Source organism: Numenius arquata, chromosome 1, assembly GCF_964106895.1.
Source record: "Numenius arquata chromosome 1, bNumArq3.hap1.1, whole genome shotgun sequence".
In the NCBI taxonomy this organism is placed as follows: domain Eukaryota; kingdom Metazoa; phylum Chordata; class Aves; order Charadriiformes; family Scolopacidae; genus Numenius; species Numenius arquata.
This window is the reverse complement of record NC_133576.1, coordinates 111,669,020-111,681,699: the sequence shown is the minus strand read 5'-3', so window position 1 is coordinate 111,681,699 and position 12,680 is coordinate 111,669,020. Positions and strand designations below refer to the sequence as shown.

Below are 12,680 nucleotides of genomic sequence, written 5' to 3'. Positions count from 1 at the left end.
CTAAAATGAGGTGGAACGACTCCTTAATGACTTCCTTCAAGGAAGCTTCAGTTAACCCTAGCTACCAGCCTCTGTAACCATTCTGCTTAGTTTCTCCGACGTAGGACTGACTACAAGATCAGACAGCATATCAGCTATTTTTTCACTTTTTCACTCCTACTAAATCAAGTTTGAGCTGTTTATGAAGGACCTCTAGCAATGCCAGCTGCACAGGGAATTTAAGAGGAAGTGCCTGGTGGTTCCATTCACAACCACGACCGGCTTCACTCATTTGTAGGGCTGCTGAAAGCTTTGGTTTTGGTGCCTTCATGAAAGCGGGTGCCTGTTCTGAAACAGTTTGCTTGCTTGGCCTGAAGTCAAGGGGAGATGAGGCTGTACCGAGCTCGCATCTTTTGAAAAAGATCTTTTGAAAAAGAATCAGGCCCTCAGAGTGCAAAGACAAAGGGTGAACACAAGAATGAACATAACCCCAAACGAGAAGCCAGATTTTAAAGCACAGCTTTCCACTTTCCTGTTCGCTTCCCTCTTTTAAAACTGATGAGCCTCACTGGGGCATTGCTTTACCTGCGATAACGTCGCTTGCTTTGCAAACTATCTCAGGGTACCACATGCATTGTAAAAGGGAGCTCTGGAAAAATTAGGGCAATTTGCAATGTGACAGAGCCCGAGAGACATAACAGTTGTGCACACAGAGCGTACTGTGTGCCCTCTGAGAGCTCAGCTTAGACACTTGAGCTATGGCAGTTCTTTAAAGACGCAAAGCAATGTGCCATTTTCTTTAGTCTTTGCATAACTTCGTGAATTGACTTTACTGAGCTAAGCAGTGTAAATGCCATTTCATATTTAAATAGAAGCTGCCTTAGCACTGGTAATTCTGTTCCCACAGATAAGTGCTTCTGAGTGATGGGTTTATGAAATGGTACAAATCTTACTGCTTTTCTTCCTTGGTTCTCATTAATATCAATAAACCAACGTGACCACCAAATAAAAAAACCCACCACCTTTGCGTTGCCCCTTGTTCTTTGGATTTTACAAATGAAATGGCAATAACTCTCCTAACAGCCTTGAAGCCTCATGTCAGCACTTAGCACAGGATCATGGTGACACCAGGATAACATTTTGGCAGAGGAACAGCTTTTCCCTTGAGTTTGATTAACTGCCTGCTACAGAAAACATGGAGAAGAATTGTCTATCAGTTCTGTGTCAGCCTGTGACAGAACACCTATACACTACTTATGTGATGGCAAAGAACGTGAAATATGTAAGAAATGACATGAATGTCACATCATTCTCTTCATAGAATCACAGAATTATCTAGGTCGGAAGGGACTTTTCAGATCATCTAGTCCAACCATCAACATAACTCTGACAAAAAACCGTCACTAAACCATGTCACTAAGCACTATGTCAATCTGTCTTTCGAATACCTCCAGGGATGGTGTCTCAACCACTTCCCTGGGCAGCCCATTCCAATGCTTAATAACCCTTTCAGCGTAAAAATTTTTCCAAATATCCAATCTGAACCTCCCCTGGCGCAACTTGAGGCCGTTTCCTCTTGTCCTATCGCCTGTGACTTGGGAAAAGAGACCGACCCCTGCCTCACTACAACCTCCTTTCAGGCAGTTGTAGAGAGTGAGAAGGTCTCCCCTCAGCCTCCTTTTCTCCAGGCTGAACAACCCCAGCTCCCTCAGCCTCTCCTCGTAAGACTTACTCTCCTGACCCCTCACCAGCTTCATTGCCCTTTTCTGGACCTGCTCCAGCACGTCAATGTCTTTTTTGTGGTAGGGGGCCCAAAACTGGACACAGTACTCGAGGGGGGGCCTCCCAGTGCCGAGTACAGGGGGACGATCACCTCCCAAGTTCCTACTCACCACACTGTTCCTGATACAGGCCAAGATACTGTTGGCCTTCTTGGCCACCTGGACATACTGCTGGCTCATGTTCAGCCGACAGTCGACCAACACCCCCAGGTCCTTTTCTTCCAGGCAGCTCTCCAGGCACTCTGCCCCAAGCCTGTAGCGCTGCCTGGGGTTGTTGTGACCCAAGTGCAGGACGCGGCACTTGCCCTTATTGAACCTCATCCCATTGGCCTCGGCCCATCGATCCAGCCTGTCCAGATCCCTCTGCAAAGCCTTTCCACCCTCCAGCAGGTTGACACTCCCACCCAACTTGGTGTCATCTGCAAACTTCACCTCGACTCTCTTCATCTGCCATCTCTCACGGATTCACCACCACATTCATAAAAAACAAAACGAGCACAGTACGTAGGCCAACAACTACGTGTACACAGAAACAGGTTTTCACTAGAACATCTGTACAGTAAGGTCTTCAAGATTAGCCTAATTGCTTCACTGGATCTGTCCTAATGAACTTCTAGATTCACATCTATCTCAGGATTCATTATTTCCTTCAACTCAGCCTAAGGATGACTGACGAGCTCGTGGAGGCCAGCAGTATCAGTAGTCTGATTGCACTGCATTTTCTTTGTATTTTTCTGTGAAATTAACAAAGTAACAATCAAGAAATTATTCCAAAGGTATTTATTTATTTATTGTACATGAATTAAAAATAAAATCTTACCAAAAAATGGAACCATACTTTACTGAAATATATAATCTTACTCATACATCAACCCTTTTTTTTTAATATAAGCTAGAAAAATAGAAATTTCACCTTGGACCCATAGAATATTCTTGTAGTACTGTCTAGAAAACTATGTTAAAATAATTTTTTTTTTCCTTGAAAAGGGACAGTGCACATTACTTACCCAGACATGCATAAAAGTAACAAAAATAATTCAGTGCAAATTTTTAAAACAAGCATTCAGTTTATATTTCCTTTCATACATGATTTCTAAATGGCGAACAGTTCGGGTTTTTCATATTCTGAAACAAGAGCTGATCAAAATCAATTGAAAAGAAAGTTGAATGAGCTATTGAAAATTTGTCTTGGAATTTACGTTTTCAGCAAGGTCCTAAGAAACTCTTCTTGGAGCTCTCGTTTGACTTGAATCTGCCAGAGTGGAAGCAAAATAATTTTTAACTTCTGACCTAGAATGCTTCAAATACATTCAAGCTTCACATAACATTTTGGCCATTTGCTGTAGGTGTCTGTGAACTGGAGTCACAGTTAAAATTTACAGAAGTACACACTCATTATGTTCAAAATCTTTTCAGTACTATCTTTTTAAAAGTCTCGTAGCAAAAAGTTAAATATTAATGGGAGTTTGATAAACAGGTATTTCAGTTAAAAACATCAGGCTGCATCTGACAGAGATCACTTACGGACCTCATTAGCATCCCTTTTCTGCATGTTTTATGTAGACTCAAGTTAACATTTTGGTTGAAATTCACTCCACAAAAAGTGTCTCTTACATGACTTTAAAAAATAATAAATAATTAGGTCTTTTTTTTTTTTTTACCTGGAGGATTACATAGTTCTCAACACAAAATGTGCATGTTATTTTATACGTTTCTAAAGTTTCATTCCCTTAGAAAAAGAAAGCAACTTCATCTGCCCTTCTGAACACACATCCTAGCTCAAGCTTTAGCACTTCAAGAGTCAGACCGTCTGCACAACCAGAGCCAGGTGACATCTTCTGGATAAAGGGTCAGGGTTGGACAAAACCATTTAAATCAAACTCATTGAAATAATTTCCAAAAACGTAAATGTCCTAAAAAATAGAGTTAAATTTTTTATTTTTCATTTTGGATGATTCTAAGTCTGAACATTGGAATTCTAGTCCAAAAAGGCCATCTTGCTGAATTTGGCTAGATTTTGAAAAAGAAAGGAGAAAATTGCATACAACATATTTTGCTATGCAGCTTCTAAAACTTGTAATTATGGGCACAAAAATCATCTACTCTTGTTAAAAAAAGAGTACAGAAAAAGACAATTCATATAAAAAAAAGAAAATTCATACAAAATCAAGTACTTATTTAAGACTTGCTCGAGGATGCTGTTGGTCTGACCTTGCAAAATACTTAGGCAGGTGCTTAATTTTAAGCATGTGAGTCATCGTGCCAAGAGAGGTTTTATGGTGAAGACTAATGCACAAATATTAGTTAAGACTGGCTCTTCCACTTCAAGATAAGCATGGACGTAAGTGCTTTGCTGGATATGGATCAGGATGCTCAGCACCTAACAGGGCTTTAGGCGCCGATCCAGCAAAGCACTTACCCACACGAACAACTACACTGCTGACTTTAAGATCACTGCTCATGTGCTTAACATTAGGCATGCTCGTAAGTGCTTTCCTGGAAGGGCCCGATAGACCAATAGTGTGTAAGCTATAAAATTTGAAGCAGTGTATGTTTAACACACCACATATTTAACAATGTTAATCTGCTGAGATTTGCTTTTTCTTGGAACAGGGCATGTCTAACTTCAAGCATTTATTTTCAGAAAGTGCGTAAAAAAAGCCTTTAAAAGCTGCTTTGAGATTATGGCAAGTTAAAATAATATTAGCAAGTCTCATTATGTTCCTTTCATTTCTTCTTTGCACGTCTTTGCGCAGGCATCTGAAAAGGAAAGAGAAACCCCAAGTCATAAACATTAATCTATTCAAATAAGCATCCATGCACTTAGCTCCCCTCTAAAAAAATCAGATGCAACCGAACACCTGAAAACAAGCGTCACTGAACTCTTCTGAATTTCAGATCTGAATGCAAATTCTGCCAACTATGCCGCCTTCTCCACTGAAAATATTCAAATCACCAATTGTCACTTCTACAAATAGAACCAAGTGTATTACTTAAGACTGAAAATGATGTGCAAGTCCAAACTTTACACATCCCTAAGTCAGTGCTGGTATTTCTACATGAAGTTTTCCACGCCCACTGATGTCAATCCATTTGCAAAGTGAACTCTAAAAAGTGGAAACATAAGAGCTGCTTAATCCCAAAACAACTATAGAAGCATCACAACTCATCAGATATTTACATGAACACACAGAGATGGCCTGTTAATGCCAATAAGAAGTAAAGCAAGACTACAGTTCCATAACGGTGCTGGCGTATTGTTTCATACTAAGCTAACCAAGGAAGAAACAGCAAAGCAGCACTTCATAATGACCTACTGCTACTGCTGGCCAGGCATAGTAACTATATTTAAATCCTCGTTGTGGTAGGAAATATTGTTTTATGTATTTGGCACCGCATGCTCTTTATAACTTCTTACAGCTACATGTTGAGGAAGTTTCAAAGTTACTAAATGTATTTCATTCTTTCCTAAAGGGAAAAGAGTTTTTGTTTTCACGTGAAAGCTCTAATGGCTTTTGGAAATGGCTTATTTTTTTTTGTCATGCACAAATTCCTGCTCAACCAAAAGCACAGTCACTAATAAAATTACTATTGTTGTAAGTTACGGCATAAGCTGACAGCTGAAGTCGAGATGTGACACACTAAAGCACAAGGCATCTATGCACGGAGGAAGAACTCCAGACTTAGTCCTTGAGCGCAGCGGCAGATGTGAAAGTCATGTACAAAGAAAGAAAAAAACCCATCGGCACCCCAGGTCAGAAGTCAGCACAAAGGCCTCCCATCTTTATCAGAATTGCCCTCCTTCTGTCCTAAGTTCTGACCACAGAAACTGGGACTTTCTTAGAATAAAGGTTCTTGAACTGTTCAGTGGATGAAAAGACGCATTTCCAAAACTTACTTCACAAAACTTTTGAACTAGTAAAAAACACATCCCTAAAACTAGCAGATTTAAATATCCAGAAGAGCTTCTACCATGTCCTACCTCATAGTTCCTGTTTCTAATGCAACCCTCTCCCACTCTTGGTTTTCCACTCAAATGTCCATCCCATGCTTGTTTGCCTTCTTAACATCTTCTGGTGCTTGGAATTGGCCTTCCATTAATAGATACACAATTCCTTTTCTCTTTTTTACCAAAATACTCTCCAAGATGTTGCTTACTGCACAAAACTTCTCCATTAACATGACAGCATGTGCCTGTTCTTTTTCTTTTTTTTTTTCATACCATTATCCTGCACTTTGAGTGGTGGTTTTCGAAAATTGCCATCACTGGCACATCCCTTCTCTTACTGATATGAAGTTGGGGGGTTTCTTTGACAGTCAAAATCTAACCCTCCCAGTTCATGACTGCAATTGCTCATTCTGGGCTCACCAAATGCAGTTCTTTCCAACCACAGAATTGTCTAGGATGGAAGAGATCTTTCACTTCATTGAGTCCAACCAACCAACCATCATAGCAAGATAGCAAGGACCCATTGGATAAACCAATATGTGCTGCTACAGGGCTGGTCTTCACTTACAGCCCAGACAAGTAAGGCAGAAAAAAATCAAGATGGCAATTCAAAAGGTGGTGCCCATAGAAATTGCCACATACATTGACACCTACTATTAATTTTTAAACTCTCTGAATGTCAGAAAAGGAAACTTTACTGATAGGGCTGGTCAAATTCTGCTAAAGACAGTTGAAAAACAAGGCAGTGTGGTACAACAGGAATTTCTTCGTGTAGCAGTTCCTGGGGTTTTTTGGGACTCTTTTGTCAGGAAACGTAGTGATAGGATGCGGGGTAATGGTTTTAAACTGAAAAATGGTAGATTTAGATTAGCTATTAGGAAGAAATTCTTTACTGTGAGGGTGGGGAGACACCGGAACATGTTGCCCAGAGAAGCTGTGGATGCCCCATCCCTGGAGGTGTTCAAGACCAGGTTGGACAGGGCTTTGAACAACCTGGTCTAGCAAGAGGTGTCCCTGCCCATGGCAGGGGGGTTGAAACTAGATGATCTTTAAGGTCCCTTCCAACCCAAAACATTCTATGATTCCATTGCTCCCCACCTCCTTATATTGTTTCAGAAAATTGACATTCATTACTGGAATGTCATTAAAGCACCAAATGGCCTGGGATAATGATTCTGACTGAAAAACCAATGAAGTCTCTGCATCTGAACCACACACTTCTCAACCTACATTCAAACACTAGCACTATGGGCCGATTTTCAGAGATAAGGAAGACTTCCAGTAGTGATTCCTTAGAATGCCTGAAAAGCATTTTTTTTCTAAGGAACTTCATTTTGGTTGTAGATAATCCACTTCAGACAAACACTTTTAGAACTGGAAGTGTACTAACTATGCTATTGGGAAGCCATTCACATTTGTTAAATAAATCTCTCTGTAATTAGAGATAAAAATTCCACAGATTTCCAAATATTTTCCTCTATCTGGAAACCCAACCATACTGACTTCCCCATTTACAAACTATGCCCAACACTTTGGAGAAAACACTGGTTTGAAAGGCTTACAAACCCCAAGAACAACTGCAAAACTGCACACAGCACAGAGCAAGGCTTCTCCTTCATTTTTGGTTGGAAGAGGATGCCACAGAGCTCTGAAACCTAACAGACACCACTGTAATCCATGGGTTGTAAACAGTAAGTAAGTCTGAAGTGGAAAAGTGGTATAGTTACTAAAAAATGAAGAAACTCCTAGTTTCTCTGAAACTCCCCATTACCAAGGGATACAGGCAGATTCGCAGATTCTTTAGTGAGCTGAAGTAGCAAAGAATGACATATTTTAAGAGTGTCTTTCTAAAACACACATTGTAGTTGATTCGCAGTAATGGCTCAGTGCAACAACTGGTAGATGAAACTACGAGTTAGTGTCGTGCAGAACTGGCTAGACCTATGCAAACCTATACACCTAGACCTGTACACCTCCAGGCTATACCTATACACCTACACAGTGACTCCATCTCTTTTTCAATCCTGTGCATCAGAGAAGCTGCAACATAGCAGAGAGCTATTCCTCTGCATATATAGGAATATTCTGTAATGAGGGATGAATGCACCCAAAAGTGAGTGGTGCGTTTTAAGTAACAGTCCTACCTTGTGCAAAACTTCATAAAACAAAACTTATCCAAGACACCCATACTTAAGCTTTTGAATTACACATCCAGCTCCAAATAGGCTTCTTTAAAAGCCCCAGTTTTTCCCTTTAAACAATTCTTTCCCTAATTTCTTTTTGTTAGGACCTATTGACCTTGGAACTGAACATAAAAATACCCCTATATTGCTATGTGTTAAGAGATTTATCATGTAAGCCCAAAGTGATGTTGTAATTCTTTAAGGACTAAAATTTATACACAGGAAAATACCAAAACTCCTTAAGAAATGTCCTGAAGCCTAATCTGACTCTTGAAATATACAGCAAATACAACAAGCACAGATTTGTTACAAAAAGCACTTTATTGCATTACATGCACATTGACATTTATTGCAATTTGTTTCCAGCATATTCAAAACAAACAAAATCCCAATATAGACACTATCTTTGCCTCAATAAATTGCCACCAACGGCAATGCTTACATCAGCACTTAGATCTGGGTCAACACAAAAATCTAACAATGTCATCCTACTCTGGTGTTATACTGGGTAAAAATCTCCAGAAAGCCTCAAAAAATAATGCTCCTTATGAACAAAGAAAACTCCCCTTAAAAAAACTCAAAGGAGGGCACGTTTCAAGCCCAGAATGGAGTGCAACGGAGAAAACTCTGTGGTGGCCTTGACTGAGCTTGCTCTAGAACAAGCAGTGGTACAGTATGGTGCCGTGCTAGACCTTGCTTCTCAGCTCACAGGACCGTGCTAACGCAGCCAGGTTGTCTTCCTGACCCAGGCTGGAACATCTGCATGGTACTGTCCTGCCACACTGAGGCATAGCAGCTCTGTCCCACACTAGCTCACAGATCTCTTCATCACCCTCCACCACGTACATACAAACATGCCCTACGTATACTATACTAACAAATAATACCAGGAGACGGTTTTTAGCTTAACGTAAAAATAACCACTTTTCAAGAACAAGTCTTTATTTTGATGTTTTAGGTTTGGAGCTGAAGAACATAGAAATGGATTTCATTCCACTCTTATCAACTTTGGCCAGAGCCTTCTGTGCTGCAGACATCTTGCTGTTTGCCTGTCAGTGAAATGATAAACAAAGTTAAGCAGCATCTCCATAGGAAGGGAGCATGAGCTACAAACTCCTAAATACAGAAGTCAAGGAAGAAGTTGAATTGCTTTTTTAGTATACAGCAGTAAAGATAATGTTACGCAGGCTTTGAATTGTAGGAGAAAAACCTTACTAAACAAATTTGAGATTATTCAAACAGAAAAATACTTGTCATGAATTACTTAACCTCAGACAAAGACAGAGAATCAATTACAAGGATAAGGAGGTGAAACATCTTTCCTTTCTGCAGAATGAGGTATCCCAACTCAAACGTTTACTTTGGGATAATCCCTGAGTGTGCATTAAGAGGAATAATGCATGCAATGTAACAGATGCATACTGTACCCTCCGACTCAATCTCATGATTATGCTGTCAGCAGGCTGAATTACAGCCTTGCATTACAGATGATGAATAATTCACACTGATTTATTATGAAAGTTTCTATGCACAGTGAAATAATGAGAAAATAGATGGAAGAAGTAAGAATGAAGAAGGTAACTAACATTTGCAAAGCACTTCGAGGCCACTGGGAAAACTTCCCAGACTTTTACACCTAAAACACATTTTATGAGCCACGTTTTATAGAGCTGACCTCTTTTCTTTCTTACGTTTTAAAATGTTATGTTTTAAATCTCTAGCTGTTTTCCCTATTAAGAAAACTTTGCATTGACCTTTATTTATGATACTTCTCAGTCTGCAGGACTTCACAATTACAATACTTGGGATCAGCTAAAAGGTTATGGATAGGATGGAGATACACAACAACAGTATGATCGTCTGTGTTACTATACAAACAAAACCACTGCCAAGGTATTTAAAAAAGAGTAGTACACTGTACAGAGTCCAAGAGCTATCTTTTCTTTCCCAGATTCTCTCATCAATGTGCTTCATTATTTCAGAAGTAAATCATATTTAATGTTAAAATGAATTATCTCCCTTCAGTCTATTTCTATCTTTAGGCTCAGTTCAAAAGCTATAGGTACGTAATGGGGGAAAGGGGAAAACATTCATATTTTAAACTATTTATCATCTTCACTTAGGGGGCAATTCTCTTCTTACTTCAAACCTAGCATGTGCCCTAAATACAAAAAATTTGGCGGGTTTTGGGGGGAGGAAGGAATTCATCTGTCACCAGCTGCTTCTCTTTGCAAAGGGATAAAGAGTAGTCAGCATTAGTCTGAAGGTCACAAGACCAGCACAGAGGGCGTTTTTGGTTCCCAATGGACTGGAGAAGGATTCATTTTCTTTCAGTGTTCAGAGAAATAAGCCAGTGCAAGCTCACAACTTTGGCACACACAGACAGAAACTATTTCTTTTCACATCTCTGTTGCTCTCTGAGGAATAGTACAGTGGCAGGCACCACTGGACTCAGATTTGAATTGGCCTCTAAACTTGCATTGGAGCTGGCAATCAGCAAGCTCTGTGTTGATTTAACTTCATTAAGTTGACATAAATAAGTGCACAAGCAATATTTCTAGGTAAAAATAAAGCCTGCCTTAGCATCCCTTAGAATTTAAGTGAATGCTGCCATCTTTGTTTCTTTTTCAAATAACTGAAATTTAACAGTTGCTATCACTAAGCCATAGGATTTCCCATCTCAAGATCTCAAAGAGCTTTGCAAACACTAGCTGAGCACCTTAACACGTGTCCAAGTCTGTGAGGTTCACTGGCATGTTCACTGATAAAATACAGTCAAACAGTAACAGTATAGAAGAGTTCAGAATGGGACATTAAGACTATCAAAGTTAAATTAGTCTTGCAAAGTTAAATTAGTCTTGAATGAAAAGTTCAAGGAGACATAACTACAGACATCTGCCATTCTGTATTTGTTTTTCTGATGTGTTTTGGAGGAGAAAAACAGGCAGTCTGTGCTAATGTTGGATATTAATCTATGCTTTAGCAAAACATGCATGAATGCAAGGCTTGCTTACCTTTTTGGTTTTTGGATTGCTGCTGTTAAACTTAGTATAATCTTCTTCTGCTTCCACAGGGACATCTGATAATTTCCTTTTCTGAAATGTTAGAGTGAGGAAGTTGCTCTGTCAACCACTTTTATGATGTACACACATGGAAGCTTAAAGCTTTGGCTTTATAACATAACCATAGCAGTAAAATAGGACTGGAAATGAACTGAAGAATCTGCAGTAACAGTGGAAGATTTCTCTTTGTAATTGTCTTCTTTGCATGTGAATATATACCATCTCTACAGTATTCAGAAGAAATCATTCAGTGTCATGGGAAGAATTTTCCTCTTCCCAGTCTTCTGAAGAATGGCTTCTAGAAATCACTTGAATCCTGCTTTTAACCTCCATGATTGTGACTTTGGTGTCAGAGTCTATTTAGAGAACTTTTTACGGAGCAGACTAGACTCTGGTCCCCGTGGTCTTGTGGAACTGTGCAACAACTGCAGTGCTATCTGCCAACACAAGTGGATCATCATCTAGGCTATTATCTGTTTGTGCACAAGCTTTAAAAGTAATTAGTTTCTACAGTTTGGCAACAGTGAAACACTGACATAGTTCTGCTGACTGCTTCATCACTTGAATCCAACAGTATATTAAGAAGCTTGACTCGGCATGTGCTGGGTGCCTTCTAACTGCAGAAATAATGGAAGTGAATGGTTCTCGGCACTTCACATGATCAGGCTGTAAGAATGAATATTTCTTTCCATAAACTGTGAGCATATGTTTAGTTTAAAGGTGAAAACTTCCTGGTATGTTTCCAAAAGGGGAAAAAAAAGTACATAGTATTTTACAACACTGTATTTTTATTATTATTATATATCTGATATTACTACCCTGTCCTTAATATCCTGTGAAATCTAAACTGTGGCCTTCCTAGTTTTTGTGCCAAAGAGAGTGATTTTGCAAGCAACTTGGATGGTACCATACATTTTAAGATCCTGTTTTATTCATTTTGTTTATGGTGCTTGTGATCTCTCTCTCTCCTCCCTCCCACCCCCCTCTCTTTGGCACAGAAGCCAGGTCTGCAGCTTAGATTTCTCAGCTCTTAGAACCAGATCCAACAGCAGCCTTTTCTTTTGATTTCAATGGGATCTGGATCAGCCTCTCTAGGAGGCTGTTTACTGTGCTGTGATAACATTTCAAATGACAATCTAATGAATAATTACTACTCTCCTCTTTTTGGAATCTGATAAACAAGTGTTTGAAACTTACAACAAGATGTTTGCATTTCAGCAAAACGTTTGCTGTTTAATTCTAACAGAGCCTACATATTCTTTGTAGATGGCTGTCATCATCTGCCAATGGCCAGACTCCCTATGCTGACAAACTGGACAGTGTGACAATTACAACACAAGATCAATGGCTTACAATTAATACAAAGAACATGTAATTTTGATTTATCATTAAATCACAGAATCCAGACTGTACTCAGTTTTGTAGACTTTTGTACTACAAGGGAGAGAATCTGTCGTAGCTTTTCCGTTTACCACTGAAGTTTCTAAATCTCTCCTCCCTTCAGAATTTATTCTAATGTAACTTCTAAACATGCAATTACTCTACCATAAGAGGAAATACATGTTAGACCTTTCTTTATTTGCAATAATCCTATACTATGTCTGTCAATGCACCTTGCCCTCATGAAAAGAAATGTCAATGCAAATGAATAAAAATGGTCTGAAGGAGACTATAGGTTCCAGTGTACAAGCCTGTTTGCTCTTCTGAGATTGTGAAATATAGGAAC

At 39.4% G+C, this 12,680-nt stretch overlaps 1 protein-coding gene across 2 annotated transcripts in view; it reads right to left on the bottom strand.

The window, feature by feature from the left end:
* Positions 1–2,530: 2,530 nt before the first annotated feature.
* RNASEH2B (ribonuclease H2 subunit B) overlaps positions 2,531–12,680 on the bottom strand; it is a 45,042-nt gene continuing 34,892 nt past the window's right edge. The window contains exons 10-11 of one of the 2 annotated variants that reach the window (XM_074146088.1): positions 10,907–10,987; positions 8,201–8,941 (exon numbers count right to left, since the gene is read on the bottom strand). In XM_074146088.1, coding sequence (XP_074002189.1) covers positions 8,834–8,941; positions 10,907–10,987 — 189 coding nt within the window. In that variant the 3' untranslated portion in view covers positions 8,201–8,833. Of the gene's footprint in view, positions 4,521–8,200; positions 8,942–10,906; positions 10,988–12,680 lie in introns of those variants that run through there. The other variant, XM_074146080.1, reaches the window with a different exon arrangement.